A 17,858-nucleotide genomic window follows, 5' to 3' on the forward strand; every position below is an offset into this window, starting at 1 on the left:
CACACCTGGGTCAGTGGTGATGCCAGCCAGCTCCAGGGCCTCCTGCTTGATCTTCTCAGGAGTGCTCAGCTTCTCCTTCTGAACCTTCTTCTTCTCAGCTGCCGCCTTCCTGGCTTCAAGCTGCCGCTGGCGGCAGGACTTGGCAGGCTCGGGCAGGCGCCGGACCTCGCGGGGGAAGGCGGTGAGCACCTGGATGGCCCCGCTGCCCACCTTGGCGTTCTGGTTCTCCTCACTGCCGAACTCGTCCGTGCTGGCCATCTTGTACAAGGGGAGCACGTGCAGCTGCTCGTCCTCGGGGATCTTGCCCACGCAGCGATTGTCTTCCTTGGTCAGGGTGCAGACCTGCCTCAAGCAAAGAGACAGGTTGGGGGAGCCCGACACTGAGAGGGAGGGGCTGAGCATCCCACGTACAAGGCTGTCCCCTTCCCCAGACAGTCCCAACCCCAGCTATCCGTTACCACTTTTCAGACTATCTAAAAAGCACACTTGTCTTGGTTTATACAGTAACAGTATCACCAACATTTAGAGTTTGCTTGATAGTTTTCAATGCACATCCATTCACTTTGCCTAACAAGGCTGAGAGGGGATGAGATGACTGGCTCTGGGTCAAACAGCCAGAAAGGGGCCAGGTCAGGACAGGGAGATGTGCTCTGCCATCCATGTCATCATTGCCAGGACATGTCATTACCCAGACCTCGGACCTTCCACCATCATCCTTCTTGCCCTCAACACTCATCTCCTTTTGTTCTTAAAACTGAAAATTGTACGTGCCGGTGGTAGAAAATTTACAGCAATACAAAGGACATGAAAATTAGCTCCATAATCCCACCAACTAGAAATAACCCATACATATACTTGGTCATAGACATGCTCACTTTTTAATAATTAAATAGGATCATTTATACTATGTACGTGCTGTGTGCTTAGTCGCTCAGTTGTGTCCGACTTTTTGTGACGCCATGGACTATAGCCCACAAGGCTCCTCTGTCCATGGGATTCTCCAGGCAAGAATACTGGAATGGGTTACCATGCCCTCCTCCAGGGGATCTTCCCAACCCAGGGATCGAACCCAAGTCTCCTGCATTGCAGGCAGATTCTTTACTGACTAAGCCACCAGAGAAGCCCATATTATGCATACAGTTTTAGAATAACCTTTTCTTACGCAGTATATTTTCTTACATGTTAGATATTCTTCCCCAATACGATTTAAGAGCCACACTATATTATTCCACTATATCAATGTGTTAACCTATTTAACTAATCCCTCATGACTATTTAAACCTGTTTCTCATTTTTTCCTAAGTAATACTTTTATTCTTTCACTGAATTTTCTAAGATACTTAGTTCCCTGGGATAAACACTATGGAGAACTGCCACATACTGCCAAACTGTGCTCCAAAACGATTTAGCATCAGTGCTTCACTCACACCGGCAGAACTTTCAATTTTCCTATACTTTGTTGACATTTTTGCCATTCATTTAAAACTTCTCACTTGGTATCAAAATGTATCTCGCCATTGGAATATGCTTCTCTGATTACTGAGGAGGTCTGATTTTGTTTGTTTGTTTACTCTTTTTACTCTTGTATTGACTATATTTTATTTTCTGAATTCTTGATGTTCTAACATTTGGGGACTTCATCTCGAAGGGACTGACCCTCCCTAAGACTGCATGCTCAGTTGCTTTAGTTGTGTCCGACTCTTTGCGACCCTATGGACGTAGCCAGGCTCCTCTGTCCACTGGATTCTCCAGGCAAAAATCCTGGCATGGACTGCCATGCCCTCATCCAGGGGTCTTCCCAACCCGGGGACTGACCTGCATCTCTTACGCCTCCTGCATCGGCAGGTGGGTTCTTTACCACTAGTGCCACCTGGGAAGCCCAGCTAATTCCTATAGCAGTAAATGACCCCCGCCAATGCAACTCTGGTACATAAACCAACCTATGCCACCCCAACCATCTCCTTTATCAAACCCCCGCCAATGCAACTCTGATACATAAACCAACCTATCGCACCCCAACCATCTCCTTTATCAAACCCCCGCCAATGCAACTCTGATACATAAACCAACCTATGCCACCCCAATCATCTCCTTTATCAAACCCCCACCAATGCAACTTTGATACATAAACCAACCTATCCTACCCCAACCATCTCCTTTATCAAACCCCCACCAATGCAACTTTGATACATAAACCAACCTATCCCACCCCAACCATCTCCTTTATCAAACCCCCGCCAATGCAACTCTGATACATAAACCAACCTATCGCACCCCAACCATCTCCTTTATCAAACCCCCGCCAATGCAACTCTGATACATAAACCAACCTATCGCACCCCAACCATCTCCTTTATCAAACCCCCGCCAATGCAACTCTGATACATAAACCAACCTACGCCACCCCAACCATCTCCTTTATCAACCCCCCACCAATGCAACTTTGAAACATAAACCAACCTATCACACCCCAACCATCTCCTTTATCAAACCCCCGCCAATGCAACTCTGATACATAAACCAACCTATCCCACCCCATCTCCTTTATCAAACTCTCACACACCAAATACTCTCCCTGTCTTAAATCGCCCCATAGAGACCACCTCTAAAGCCCAGAGCCTAAAGAATTATTCAAACTATCCACCCTAAACTTACTCAGCTTATTTATCTTGCCTTGCCCATTCCGTTTTATGAAATCCCCAGTAAAGCTGTCAGCCATTCTCTCCCCTCTCTGCCTCCTGACCAACCCTACTGCTGCCCAATAAGCTGGCAAATTAGCACTCCAAGGCTGTAAGTTGTAAGTGTCCTTATCCTGGGGCCACTGCACAAAACTGTACTGAGGACATCCTCCCTGTGGTTTATGGAAAGGAGTCTGAAAGTACTGTCCATCCGCAGGGGACTGGTTAGTAAACGGTGACAGAGCCACACACACAGCCTTAGAACGTGCTGAAGTAAACTGATATCCACCGACCCAGAAAGCTATCCACCACATGCTCCTGAGTTCAGAGAAGCAAGGTCATGGAACAGCACACACACACACACACACACACACACACATTCAGGTTATCTGAATGGACGGCCATCACAATGCTAACACAGGTTATCTCTGAGACGCCAGGCAATGTTTACTTCATACTTTCTCATATTATGAAATTTTTTTTATAATAAATAATTGTTCAGGTAGGAAAAAACCCATTATTCACTTTGGAAAAAAACTTATTTTTCACTTCATTCTCGAAGCTCTGGGATCCAGATAACCTGACTATGCTCCTATCTCCCAGTGGTCTGTCCTCCTTCCCTGCTCCTTTCCTAACCCTGAAGGGCTCACTCCTTCTCTATATTTCAGCTACAAAATCCTCACGGTGCAGTGTAGACAAGCCTGCCTCATCTTGATTTTTGGCCTTGAGCATGGGAAAGGGGGACAAGATAGGGAAGTAAAATCCTAGGGCTGGGCCGTTCATCCCGTGGGGGGAGAAGCTACACTGATTCTAGGGGTTCCTTTTTAGTTGAACATGCCAGTGCCCATGTCTCTTCCACAGCCCCCTGGGGGCCCTGTCTCCTAGGACCTAGGTAAAAAGCAGAGAAGAGAGCCACATCACTCCTTCCAGGGTGCCCCCACCCAAGCCCAAACCTCCTCCCTTCTCCATCTTGCACTCACTCTTCTGGGACCTGCATCCAGGCTCATGGCCTTAATTATGAACTAAGTGCTCTCCAGTCTCAACTTCATTTCTCTAGACCCTTCTTTTCCCCAGCCTACTCTACATCTCCGCCTGGACATCTAGCAGGCATCTCAAAACAGAATTTTCTTAATTAAAAAAAAAAAACTTTTTAGTTTTATACTGGAGTACAGCCAATTAACTATGCTGTGATAGTTTCAGGTGGACAGCAAAGGGACTCAGCCGTACATACACACGTATCCATTCTCCCCCAAGCTCCCTTCCCGTCCAGGCTGCCGTAACGTTGAGTGAAGTTTCCTCTCCTATATGGTAGGTCCTTGTTGGTTACCCATTTTAAATACAGCAGTGTGTACCTGTCCACCTCAAACTCCCTGACTACTCCTTTCTCCCATCCTTACTCCCCAGCAACCACAAGTTTGTTTTCTAAGTCTGTGAGTCTGTGTCTGTCAAAACAGAATTTTTGATTTTCACCCCAAACTGGTCTTCTCCTGATATTCTACATCTCAGTAAATATCACTAACACTTGCCTAGTTGCTCAAGCAATTCACACATCCCATGTCCAGGCCATGAGCAAACACCCTCAGCTATGCCTTCAAAATCATCCCAAACCTGTCCAATTCCTCCCCACCCCACCCTCACTCCTGCCCAAGCTCTGTCACCTCTGGACACCTGTCCTGGCCTCTACCTGGCCTGCTTGCTCTGGTTCTCCCCCACCCACCCCTACTGCAACATACTTTATTCTCCATCTGCAGGAGCAAGAGACTGCTTCTGACTTTATAAGTGAGATCTTAGCATTCCCAGCTGAAAAGCCCTCCAGGGCTTCCCATCACACTCAGAGCACAACCCAGAGCCCTCCCAGCCCCCCATTCCCCCTGCGACCCCAGCCCTGCCTGCCCCTCTGATCTCACTCCTCTGAGCCTTCGCCTGTGCTGCTCCTGGAGCTCCCCACCCCTACCCCCACGCATTCGGTCCCTTACCTCCAGGTCTCTGCTCAGGTGCCCCTTCCCAGACAAGGCTCCCTCCACTTCATCTACAATAGCGTCTGCGGTCATCTCACCCCTTACCCTACTGTATCTTCTCCTCACAGCCTTCACTGCTCCTGGACATTATACCACATACTCCGGCAGCACACTGTCCATTTTATTCCCCAGCATCTAGAGCAGTACCTGGGGCACAATAAACATTTGCCCAGTGAATGAATCAAGAGACTGTTTGGACTTCAATCCAAGTGTTCAGCGAGACCTGGAACCACACTTTAGATAACTGGGGCACACTGGGCACCCAGGAGGCTGCATTCTGCAGCCTCCACCCAAACCAGCCCTGTCCCTGCATTTCCCAAAGAAGTTGGCAGAAGCAGGCAGTCTGCCAGGTTTCTCCCAGCCTTGAGCCCACCTATCTGCACAGAGCAGGTGTGTGCCCCCTCCCAGGATCATCTCATAGGTGGGGCTGTGACAGCTCACAAGCTTTCTTACCACTGTGCACCCGTTGTAGAGGTTATGCTGGTCCTTGTGGGCGTGGGCACAGAAGTCCATGCAGGCTGTGACCCCTGAGAAGGGCCGCCCTTCCTTCAGCCCCAGACGGCAATCAATCGCTATTTCCTCATTGGTCACCTGTGTAGATTGCCAAGGAGAGCTGCTCAAGTGACCTGAGATGAATGGCCCTGACTTGGCATGGGGGAGGCCAGGGGCACAGAGGGAAGGAAGGAGGGAAAAGGTTAAGGAACAAAACTGTCTGGTACATGGGCTGCAGGAGGGAGGTTTTATGGCTGAAGCCCCTGTAGGGGTTACTCCCTTCTGGGTTATCTCAAGTCCCCCTTGCCTCACCTACAGAGTGCAGAGGTGACTGGTGAGAGAAACTCAAGCCTCCTCAGTAGAAACCAGAGCAGAGGACGTGGCGGATTATGAAGGGGAGAGAGATCAAGACTAAGGATAGAGGAAAGACAGTCCGGGGGTGTGGTGAGCCTGGTATAAGCAAGAGGTCTTAACAAAGACCTACATCGCTGCTGTAGCACTGGCTGGGCTTTTCCCATCAGGAGCCCATTCTGCCACTGCCACACAGCAGAGAGCTGGGCAGAGATGGGGGTGCCACGTGGGCAGAGAACAGCCCAAGACCCAGTACCTGGTTCTGATAGGCCTGGGGCGCCAGCCGCTTATACAGGGGAGCAACTTCGGTGGCCAGGTCCTGGAAACTCTTCCGGAGCACTTCTTCCTGTGGAGACAAGAATAGTCACACACCCCCAGAGCAGCTCCGCCTGGTAAACTCTCTGCACCCTGGAAATCCACCTCCATTCTAGAACCTCTGCTGGGCTCCCGGTGGCAAGGTAAGAAGTAAGGGGCCATCAGGTATCTTAACAGTGTTTCCTCCGGGAAGAGTATGGGGCCAGGTCTGATTTAACGCTGGAGATGCTGAAGCCCACCAGAGCACACTCCTGAGAGTCTGGTCACCTTGGCTACCAAGCACCTGCTCTGCCAGGCTCCAGCCCAGTGCCGCTCAGAACACCTAGAACAGGTTCCTGCTCTTACTGAGCACTCGCTCAACATCCTCAGTCAGAGGTGGGGGATGGCAGGCGTGTACGAGCATGAGCAGCAAGTGTGGATCCTTCCTGCAGTGGTCCAGACAGGCAAACAGAGGCAGGGAGGGGCAGCTGAGGCCTGCGCTAGGAATCCCACAGCCAGCCAGGCCCAGCGCCCGTCATGAGCCAAGTACACAGACAGCCTCAACGTTCTATCCTTTAAGACTCGCATCATGTCAGGTGTTTAGTTTGCAATAATTAAAATTAAACAAAATAAAAAATTCAGCCCCTCCACTGTACTAGCCACATTTCAAATGCTCAGTGACTACAAGTGGTGCCTGTGGCTGGCTGTTCTCTACAAAGAACATTTCCATTATCACAGAAAGTTCCACCAGACAGTGCTGACCGCAATGAAGCAGCCCCCAAGCAGAGAGTTTAAGGTATTCACAGCCTTTCTCTAGCCCTCTGAGGGTACCAAGTAGGGCTACAGGGGCTCTGAGCCAGCCTTGAGCACGGGATGAAGAGTTTACAGAGAAGAACGAGGAGGAAGAGGGAAGGAAAAAAGTACCAAACTCACAGAATTAGAAATAGAAGGGTGAGACCAATGGCTCAGCTGTCTGTCCAGTGGGGCGGCAGAGCTACTAGCCAGCCTCACTGCACCTCCCTGGCTACCTTCCAGATGCTTCCACGAGCTCAGGGGGCCTGACGCCAGCACAACATGGGGGTGAGGACTGTGAGCTCTGGGGAAACACAGGCCAGGGTTAAATGCTGACTTCACCATCACTGCCACACAGCCTCGGGCAAGCCATCTGCCTCACCGTAAAGGGAGCAGTAATAGTGCCTAGAGCCTCAGGTGTCATAAGATTAACTGAGATACCTGGGAGGTTCTGGGCAGAGTACCCAGCACTTAGTAGGTGCACAGGAAATGGTAGCTGATGGAACAGAGAAAACATTTGTTTTCCATGTATCGCTTTCATTCATGATAATTCCTAGTTCCTGGCGGCACTGAGACTCCTTCATTCATTGAAGCAACTGCATTTGCTGCTTCTGAGGGAGGCAGGGTGCTGCCATAAATAAAAGTCTAGCGTCAGATTAGACTCAGACTAGGTTATGTAACAGTCAAAAAAGCTGGCTTTGAGAGAAGAAAAAAGAGCTTCTAAATTTGGATGTGCTGCTTCCTTTTATTTCTGAAAAGCAAAGCTTGGAAGTCTGAGCATAGAAATTTATATGTGGTTTAGGAAAACAAAATGTACCCCAGGAGTCCTTGCCCCCTGAAAAGGGGGGAAGCCCTTCTGGTACAAGGAGCTTGGAGAGAGTTGGAAGGTAGAGAGTGGGATCAAGGTACTGCCCAGATCCAGTACCCCCCTCCTTGCAGTAGCAGAGGCAGGAGGGAGGGAGGCTGGGGGGAGCCCACTGCAGCCTGTGCCTGTCTTTGCCTCTGGGCTTCAAGGGCAGAGCCCCTCGGGATGGCCTGCCCAACCAAGGCAACAGAGGGGAAGTGGCAGAGGGGGAGGCAGCCTGGCTGGACACTCCTGGCTCCCAGCCTACGCTCAGCCTGCGGAGGAGACCCTGAGACCCTTATCCTGTTGTTACTGGGTTGAGGAAAAGCCCCGGAGGGCAGGAGGAGGCCTCAGGCCTAGAGGCAACATCATGTGGATGCCAGTCCAGTGCCCGAGGACCACACCAGGCCCCCAGCAGGGGAGAGCAAAGACCTGGACAACTGGACAACCGCACAGAGACGCGTCCCCAGCAGCCAGGCAGGATGAGGGAAGTCTAGCATCAGCCAAAAGGTGGCCTGAGGCCCCTCTTCCTGCCACACTTCACACCCAGGAAGATATCTTGCAAAGAATGGAGGGAAGCGATAACCCTTAAGAGGGCCACAGTCTAATGAGTAATCTGAACATTTACCTTAAGGAGACTTTTCTAAACTGCAAGAGCCTGAGGTACCTGTTAACTGGTAAGTCTAATTTTTCACTTGTCATATCCTTCCACATCACATCACATAACTTATTTCACTGCAAGATAAGGTCAGTTTGAAAAACAAAAAAAGGAAGTTCCATTTTCTGCACATCTGACTAATCCTGTGTGCCATCTGGACTGTTAGGGTAGCAGGTGGAACAGGGTGAGTGGGAAGGTCCTGGGCTCCCTATGGGGCTCTGCTCACCTCTTTGGGGTTGTCCCCTGCGAGGCGGAACTTGCGAGGAGTCTTGCTCCGAGCATATTTGCAGCCATTGAAGTACATGCTCCAGGAACAACCGAAGGAGAAGGAGGCACCACAGGTGTTTGGGTCTTTGCCTTGGCAAGCGCAGGTCCGGCTGCAACATATCACACATTAGGCATCGTAAGCACATTTTTTGTTCTGGAATTTTCCCCTCCCTGAGGGGGCGGCCCGGCTGTTGCCTGGCATCCGCTGGCCTCCCACTACTGGGATGACATCATTCCCTGCCCTCAACTCCTTTCCCAAGTCTCTACCCTTGTGGGCAGAGGAGCGGTTCTGAGTAGCCTGTTGGGCTCCCACCCCTGAGCCTGAAGGTCTGAGAGCCTGCTGCTGGGAGAAGCACCTGGGTTGTGTGAGATGGCTGAAAGGACCTAATCAAAAACCCACTCAGGTTTACACTTTGCCACGACTTTAATATCTTGATCAGCTTCAACACAGACCACTCAAGGAGGGGAATAATGTGAACCACAGAGTTTGAACATGCCTGCTTCCTGCAGGCCCAGGTGCTGACAGGCCTTTAAAGAAATTAACACTGACATTACCATTCAACACTTAATAAAATCCAGAAATAATCCTAATACCCCTCAATTGGGGAATGAATAAACAAACTGTGATGCATCCACGTGGTGGAATACTACTCAGTGGTGAAAAGGAGTGAGCTCCTGATCCATAGACGAAACTGAGAAACACTGCTCAGGAAAAGAAGCCAGACTCGGGAGGCTACCTGCTGCAGGGCTCCCTTCATGTGCCACTCTTATAAAGGCAACCCTACGTAGACAGGAAACAAGGCATGTGGTTGCCAGGGGTGTCGGGGAGCCCCAGGCTATAGAGGGCCATGGTGGAGTCTGGGGCTGAAGGAGCTCTTCTATGTCTTGACTGTGGTGGATACATGGCTATAAACATCTGTCAAATTCCTCAAACTGTATACCTCAAAGGACGAATTTTACTGTAAGTAAAAATACCTTAATTTAAAAAATGGGGGGAGGATCCTGTAAAGATAGGTCTTATGACTATCACTGACGCCTTATATTAGTCGGGCATCACACACGTTTCCACACTTGTCACCATATTAGAGCCTCAGAGTCAATTCGGGGCAGAAAGCAGAGCTAAGCTGAATCAGGAGACCCTCCCCAGCCAGGGTCAGACCTCAGGCCAGCTCTGTGGGTGAGCACTTTTCTACCCCAGTCCTAACTCTGCGGAACACAGGGCCCTGACCCCGTGCCCCACCCCGCGCCCCACCCCGCCACCGGGACCATCCACATACTCATCGTTGAGGCCGCATCTCCGGCTGGTGGGGTTCCCGTACTTCCGGAGGGTGTCGGTGAGCTCCTGGTAGAGGGTGTCTCCAAGGCTGCGGGGGATGCCCTCCCAGGCCAGGATGAGGATGACGATCACGGCATTCTGGCAGTGGTGGCCCGCCCGGTGCCGCACCAGGCAGAGCAGCTTCTCTTCTAGCGTGTGCCTGCGGATCACCTGTGGGGAGGCGGGGCGGGGCGCTGGGAACCACAGGCTCCGGCGCTGGGCGCGGCCACGGCGGATGCCACGCCCCCCTCCCCTCTGCCCAACAGACCCAGGCTGCAGCTCTTCTGGGCATGGTCCCAGGGGTGTCACACCCTGGCGTCAGCAACCACACAGGCTAAAGGATCATTGTGATTCGGAAAAGAAAAACATTAAACTGCAAAATGAAAAATAACTACTATAAAACCTAAGTAATTGGTGATTTACATAGACTTAGGAATAAAAATAAAACTCAGCAGTAACCACAGGACTGGAAAAGGTCAGTTTTCATTCCAACCTCAAAAAAGCGCAATGCCAAAGAATGTTCAAACTACTGCACAACTGCGGTCATTTCACATGCTAGCAAGGTAATGCTCAAAATCCTTCAAGATAGGCTTCAACAGTGTGTGAACCAAGACCTTCCAAATGTACAAGCTGGATTTAGAAAAGGCAGAGGAACCAGAGATCAAACTGCCAACATCCACTGGATAATGGATTAAGCAAGGCAATTCCAGAAAAACATCTACTTCTGCTTCATTGACTACACTAAAGCCCTTGACTGTGTGGATCACAACAAACTGTGGAAAATTCTTAAAAGAGATGGGAATACCTGCCTTCTGAGAAATCTATATGCAGATTAAAAAGCATCAGTTAGAACCAGACATGGGACAAGGGACTGGTTCAAAACTGGGAAAGGAGTACATCAAGGCTGTATTGTCACCCTGCTTATTTAACTTACATGCAGAATACATCATGTGAAATGCCAGGCTGGATGAATGACAAGGTGGATTCAAGATTGCCAGGAGAAATATCAACAACCTCAGATATGCAAATGATACCACCCTAATGGCAGAAAGCAAAGAGGAACTAAAGAGCTTCTTGATGAAGGTGAAAAAGGAGAGTGAAAGAGCTGGCTTAAAACTCAACATTCAAAAAACAAAGATCATGGCATTGGTCCCAACACTTCATGGCAAATACATGGGGAAACAATGGAAACAGTGATAGACTTTATTTTCTTGGGCTCCAAACGCACTGCGGACAGTGACTGTAGCCATGAAATTAAAAGATGCTTGCTCCTTGGAAGAAAAGCTATGACAAGCCCAGATAGCCTATTAAAAAGCAGAGACATCACTTTGCCAACAAAGGTCTGTATAGTCAAAGCTAGGGTTTGTCCAGTAGTCATGTATGGATGTGAGAGTTGGATCATAAAGAAGGCTGAGCACCAAAGAAATGATGCTTTCAAACTGGGGTGCTTGAAAGTTCCACTCTTGAGAGTCCCTTGGACAGCAAAGAGATTAAACCAGTCTACTTTAAAAGAAAATCAACCTTGAGTATTCATCAGAAGGACTGATGCTGAAGCTGAAACTTCAGTATTCTGATCACCTGATGTGAAGAGCTGACTCACTGGAAAAGACCCTGATGCTGGGGAAGATTGAGGGCAGGAGGAGAAGAGGGCGACAGAGGATGAGACGGTTGGATGGCATCACCAACTCAATGAACATCAGTTTGAGCAAACTCTGGGAGATAGTGAAGGACAGGGAAGCCTGGTGTGCTGCAGTCCATGGGGTCACAAAGAGTCAAACACAATTGAACTACTGAACAAAAGGAATAAAATCTATAGATAAAATTATAAGCCATAATTTCAGAAATTTTTACATTGTCCTAAAACATCTGCAGAGAAAATGGTGCATATCTACATGGTTTTTGTTAAAAAGCAAGGGCCTGGATGCTATGGAAAACAGTTTTTGGTAGTTCCTTGGAAAGTTAAACATATATGACCAGGCATACCTAAGAATACAACCAGAGTTTCAGGATGGGATGATGAGAAAATTTTGGAAATAAACAGTGGTGATGGGTTGCATAACAATGAGAATGTAATTGATGCCTCTGGATTGCACATTTAAAATGATTAAAATGAAAATTTTATGTTATCTATGTTTTAACAATTTGCAATACCACTGAATTGTATACTTTAAATGAGTGAATTTTATGGTATGTGAATTACATCTCAAAAAGACTGCTAACAAAAAAAAAGCATAGGCCATGGGGTACTGCTCTGCTCCTCAGGGTCCAGCTGTCCAGTCACCCAGGCTTTCACCACACTCTTCACCCTCGCCCTAAACACTGTCCTGGCTCACACAAAGCACAAAGGGTCCAGGAGTCGGGGGTGAGGTGGCTGAATCTCCCCTCCAAAAATCCCAAGGAATTCTGTGACTAGATAAGATGTGGGGGCCTGTGAAGAGGGAAGACTGGGAAGGGCTCTGAGTGGCGAGTGGAGGGACAAGGACTTGAGACACGGCTCTACAAAGTAAGCAGGGGGCTCCCTTACATTCATAGCTACATGCTTTAGAAGGGGGAGCAGATGTTTGGGAGAGGGGTGAAATGGGGAGACCACTGACATAAGACGAGCAAAATGGATAAAGTCTGAGCTAGAACAATGGGGAATGAACAGGAAAAGACACGGACTCTAGAGACCTTCAGGAGAAAGGTGACTTTGGGACCACCTCACTATAGGAGCTGAGGGCCAGGCACAAGTCTTAAATGACATTCTGTGGTGCAGAAAAGTGGGTGAGTGTGGGCAGTGTTTCCTGCTAGGTAGCAGGGAGCACCCCGAGGTGGAGGCACTTTGGAACACTGGAGTGGCTATTCCGAGCAGAACCAACAGAACGGGTCTGGAGATCAGGAGGTGTCTGGGCTGGAGACAGGCTTGGTCATGAGTACAGCAGTGTAGGCTGATGCTGAGGGATCCACCAGGCAGGCAATATCAGTAAGGAGAGCAGGCCAGAGGTGCAACTAAGGAGTTGAGGGTAGCTGGGAAGCCAGACCCCTCTCCCTGGGTCACTGCCTGGTGAGAATTCCGGCCAAGTGTACCTACCCCTTCCAGTTTGGGAAGAAGAAAACAGAAATCCAGATTTTCACATGAAATCTCTCCTTTTAAAGATATGAACACCAAATTCATTTTTTAAATGGTGGGGAAAAATATATATACTATATACATAAAATTTAGCATTTTAAGTGTACAATTCATTAGCATTAAGCACACTGACATTGTTATATAAACTATCACCAGAATTTCTTTCATCTCCAGAACTTTTAATTTTCCTAAACAGAAATTCTCCACCCATTAACACTAACCCTCCATTCTCCCTGAGCCCAGCCCGTGGTGACAACCATTTTGCTTTCTGACTCTATTAATTTGACTATGCCAGGTACCTCACATAAGTGGAATTGTACAACATTTGAACTTCAGTGACCAGCTTAATTTCACTTAGTATGACATCCTCAAGTTTCATCCATAAGGCAGCATGTACCAGAATTTCCTTCAAAATTTAAAGGACATCTTGTATACTAAACAAAATGTATCTGGGCCAAGAGTTCCTGCTTTGAGCCATAGCAGTAATGGTGTCCACCACCTCCACCCTTTGTGGAAGCACTGACTGCAACATTATTTATAAAATTGTTTTTGTGGATCAGTAAATATATGAAATGCCAATCATCATATCCCTGTATGGCTGGCTTTCTGCAGACTGAGCCGGGCACTCCATGGGCATCTGCACACGCAGCAGGTACTAGGGTTTGCCCCAGAAGAGCACTGGCTAATTACACTCATGTGTGACACACACTTAGAGCTCACAGAGTCACCTGCACCGCCACGGCTGGACTGAGGCCGTGCCCTTCGGGTTTCCAGTCTGCGCTTGCCTGTGCATGCGTACTCAGTCCTGTCTGACTCTGTGCGACCCCATGGACCGTGGCCCGCCAGGCTCCTCTGTCCATGGGATTCTCCAGGTAAGAATACTAGACTGGGGTGCCGTTTTCTCCTCCAGGGGACCTTCCCAACCCAGGGATCAAGCCTGGGTCTCCTGCATCTCCTGTACTGCACTAGATTCTTTACCTCTGAGCCACCTGGGAAGCCCTAAATGTTCCTGCTGCTGCTGCTGCTGCTAAGTCGCTTCAGTCATGCCCGACTCTGTGCGACCCCCACATAAGTGTACTGAGGCACGAGCAGACAGCCCTGTGGCCACACCCTCACAGGCCTTTGGATACACTCAAAAAAGCTGCAACAAGTGGAGCTCCCATACTCTATAGAGGAACCCAGCAGGACAGAATACAGAGTGCAGAAGTCAAAGGCCAACGTAAGGTGTGAACCTACCAGCACTCAGAGCACAGCAACACAGACGGCTCACGCGCCATCACAGGATCGTAAAGAAATCACCTGGACTTGGGCCAGGGGTTCCCTGAGCGCTGAGCCTAAAGAGCACTGGGCAGAAACCCCAGTCTGTTCCCCCGTGACTCACCCTCGGTCCTAGCTCCAGCACTGGGCTTCCCCAGTTAAGTCTGCTCCACCATGCCGCCGGTGCCTTCAAATATCTGCCTTCTGACTTGTTCCCATTACAGGCTGGCCTGAGCAGCATCTCCATGGCTCTTCTACCAAAAGCCCATTTATCGTGTCTGCAGCGTTTGCGTCTGGTGTGCCTTCATATATTCTGAGCCTTTGGAGTCCTACCTGCGTTGCTCCGTCATCTCCACACTTGCTGACTTCCACACTTTGTACAGGCCACCTTAAAATCTGACATTACCAGCAGGCTCTCTGGGGGGCCCCCACTTTCTCAGATCATTCTCTGAACCCACATTTTCTGGGCATCCATGATGCACCTCAGCTTTGTTGCCCAAGATCCCAGCTGGTTAAATCTAAAACTTGCCGGGCACACTGCTTGTACCTGAAGGTAATGGCTGCAAACACAGACATGAACCCTGGCTGGAAAGAAAACCCAGGACCTAGACCTGGGCTGGGGCAGCGGGGAGAGCATGGGAGGCACTGCCCAGCCCAGGGAGCTGGACGCTGCCACCCCCAGGGCGACGGACCACGGCCGTGCCGCCACGAAGAACAATCTGTCCTTAGCGTCTGTGGGCCATTTCCACACGGGGGCAGAGAAAGGGAACCTCTGTCCCTTCTCCAGTTTCCAAGGAGATGGGACTCTAGATGAGCCCTACAACCGTAATGCACAGGGTATTTGGTGGCTGTGTAGGCAAAGAATAAGGGAACGTCACCACACTATGGGATTTGGTTATAAAACAAGAAACAACACAGCACTGCCATTTTCTTGCAACTATAATAGTTCTACGATCTACCACTCTTCTCATTAACAAAATTTCCCTCCTCTCTCATTTTATTTTCACTCATCAGGTGTGGAATTTCCTCACCTCTCCGTCCCTATGTATTCCCTTCTATATGAGCTTTGCTTTCAAAAAGAAAGAAGATGGGCATTGGTGATGGGCACTCCACCAGGCCTGGTGATATCCACAAGCTATTCCAACTTCTAGACAAAGCACTGCGTTCCTGTGCCCAGCTCTGGGCGTTTGTCCGCAGAGCCTGGAGGGACCAGAGTTCTGAGGACCACGTTCTTCCTGCCATCATTCTGCTTTCCTCTCACGGCCCCAGAAACGGATCTCACACTTCATCTGGGCGCCTTCCTCCCCAGCCCTCAGCAGAGACACATGAGCGCTGGTCAAGAGCTAAACTTTCACCATGGGTGTCTGAGGACTAAGATGCATATTCTTATCCTCAACACTGTCCACAGAGCCAACTGTTTTCTTTAAGGTGGCAACTGTTTCTGAAGCTGAAAAGTCTGCCAATGCCCCAGGGATCTTCAGTTTCTTGCCGGATACTCTGGAATTCCTCAACAACTACATAAATCAGCAAGAGAAAGGGAAGGAGACCACTTCCCTGATGGGGTCTCTGGGAGGGATAACACCCCACCCTGATCAGCCAGAGAAGTAATTAACCTCCTACTGTAATGACCATCTTTCACAAGGGTGGGGAAAACATTCTTCTATATGCCCGTGAATACTCTTATGTATTTCAGATTTTCCCAGATCATTCTGTGCTACTGTCTGAAAATTGCTACAAATAGATACATGGTAGTTCAGGTTTAGATACCTAGTATTTTCATTAAACATAGAGGTGCAAAGGGATGGCATATAGACCAGATAAAAACAGAGTCTGACAAAGCTCATGTTACTACTATCCTTCACTCGAAATGAGCTGAGTGTATGTTCACCCTGCCTTTCTCCCTTTGCCCACACGACTCTCCTCACCAGGAATGCTTCCACCTTTTCCTCGCCCATTTAATATGGCCCCATGCATATCCACCTTCTCTGGAAGACCCAGCCTGAACTCCTCCTGCCCCTCACATCCCTTGGCCCTGAACTCAACAGCACCAAGCCTGCCTCTCAATGTTAAACTTTGATTATTCAAGTCTCCACGATCTTACTTCCTGCTGTCTCTACATCATAAGCAGTTTGAATACAGGGACAGAGCCTCCTATTTTCCATGCATATTCTCCCTATCAAGCAGTGAGCAAACAGCTACCTGATAAATTTGCTGCTGCTCTGGGCACGGGTTCTATAGTGGTTCTAAAGTGCTCTATGAGAGCTGGAAGGACGGGTCAGAAAACTTTGGGTGAAACTGGGGTCTGAGTTACTGGTGCTCCCTCTGCCATGATACGCAGGCTGCCTACAGGAAACACTGGCTCAGAAGTCAAGCAGATGCAATGCTGTCCTGATTGTGCTCAGAGGCTTAGTTCTTATGGACTAGAGACAGGGGCACCCAGCGCCAGGGCACGCAGAGCGGGCAGAGGAGTCACGGTGGGGCCCAGCCTTGAGCAAGATGATGTCTCCAGCTAGCTTCCGCATCTCCTTCCCCTGCAGCCCTGAACCACAGGGCAGTACAAGTTGAGCATAACAACTAGAGAAGTTCCAAGGCCAGCCGTGGACATCAGGAGCTGGCATTTAAACAAAGACAGGACCAACAGTTGAGGCTGGGGGAAGATGACCCTAACAGCACCAGATGCTGGCTCACAGCTCCCTGGAAAGTGCACACGTCTGCCCCCCACTCCCCAGTCCAGTTTGGGCTGTGGAGCTTTGACACGTACCCACTTTGCGATGGGGCAGCCCCGTGAGCTCTTCCCTTCCTTTCCCGTGTAGATGACCTTCTCGATCCGGATGGCTTTCCCCTTCTCTCCGTACCTGGAGAGCAAGACAGAAGCCACCATTAGCACAACTGAATCCCAAAGGAGTCCTGGTAATAAGGCAAGTCTCAGGGTTTTTCCGCTTGGGTTTCTAGTTATTATGGGGGCAACAGAGAAGGGAGAGAAAGATTTAAACGTTTATTCTGTGTTTGAGCCTCTGGGAACACAACTCCACTTACAGACCTCAGGGCCTCTGGCCCACCTGGCTCCATCCTGCCCCAGGGCACAAGGTCTCTGATAATTCTCTCTGAGCACTCAAACCAAAGGCTCAGCATAGGCATTTGTATCCAGCCCTGTTAGCAGTCTCAGCTACTTATGAAGTCAGTAAAATTCAATAGACAAAAGAAAACAAATGGGGAAATCCTTATTACTCTCTTTCAACAATCCCCAAATGACATTTAACAGTGGCCTCCCAGTAGAAACTGGCTCCGAGATCCCCTTGGACTTACAGTAAAGACGCCTGGTTCCTGCACACACTCCTGCCCTGGCCCACACACACGTGCACACACTCAGGGATTCGCCACGTTCAGAGGTGAGGAAACTGTGGCCCTCGGAGCTGAACTGACCTGCTCAAGGGCACACATCTACCCAGGGGCAACGCTGGCTACAGCGCAGCCATGGGGTCAGAGAGCTGCGGCCTGAGAGCCCACGCAGCCCTTCTGTTACAAGACTGTGGCCAAACGGCCGAACTTCTCTAAGCCTCAGTTTCCTCATCCGTAAAATGGACATAAAAATGGTTCCTGTCTCCTAGGCTTGGGAGTGCCTTAAAGCACTGGGTTGGCCAAAAAGTCCATTTGGGAACAGGGGCTGGCAAACCTGAATGAACTTCCTGGCCAATCCAATACGTCAAAGTTTCTGGCACAAAGGAAGAGCCCAATAACACTGCAAACATCCATCTTATTAAATTGTCTTATTTTTAATAGCTT

General features: G+C 49.4%; 1 protein-coding gene across 4 annotated transcripts in view; it reads right to left on the bottom strand.

Annotated features, from left to right (window-relative positions):
• The window catches only part of TET3 (tet methylcytosine dioxygenase 3), a 112,381-nt gene that overhangs the window by 8,294 nt on the left and 86,229 nt on the right, over positions 1-17,858 (bottom strand). For all 4 annotated transcript variants that reach the window (XM_061431884.1, XM_061431885.1, XM_061431883.1 and 1 more), the window contains 6 exons: positions 16,837-16,930; positions 9,672-9,880; positions 8,354-8,504; positions 5,796-5,885; positions 5,150-5,287; positions 6-342 (listed from right to left, as the gene is read on the bottom strand). In XM_061431884.1, coding sequence (XP_061287868.1) covers positions 6-342; positions 5,150-5,287; positions 5,796-5,885; positions 8,354-8,504; positions 9,672-9,880; positions 16,837-16,930 — 1,019 coding nt within the window. The remainder of the gene's footprint in view (positions 1-5; positions 343-5,149; positions 5,288-5,795; positions 5,886-8,353; positions 8,505-9,671; positions 9,881-16,836; positions 16,931-17,858) is intronic.

The sequence above is a fragment of the Bos javanicus genome, chromosome 11, assembly GCF_032452875.1.
Source record: "Bos javanicus breed banteng chromosome 11, ARS-OSU_banteng_1.0, whole genome shotgun sequence".
NCBI classification, from domain to species: domain Eukaryota; kingdom Metazoa; phylum Chordata; class Mammalia; order Artiodactyla; family Bovidae; genus Bos; species Bos javanicus.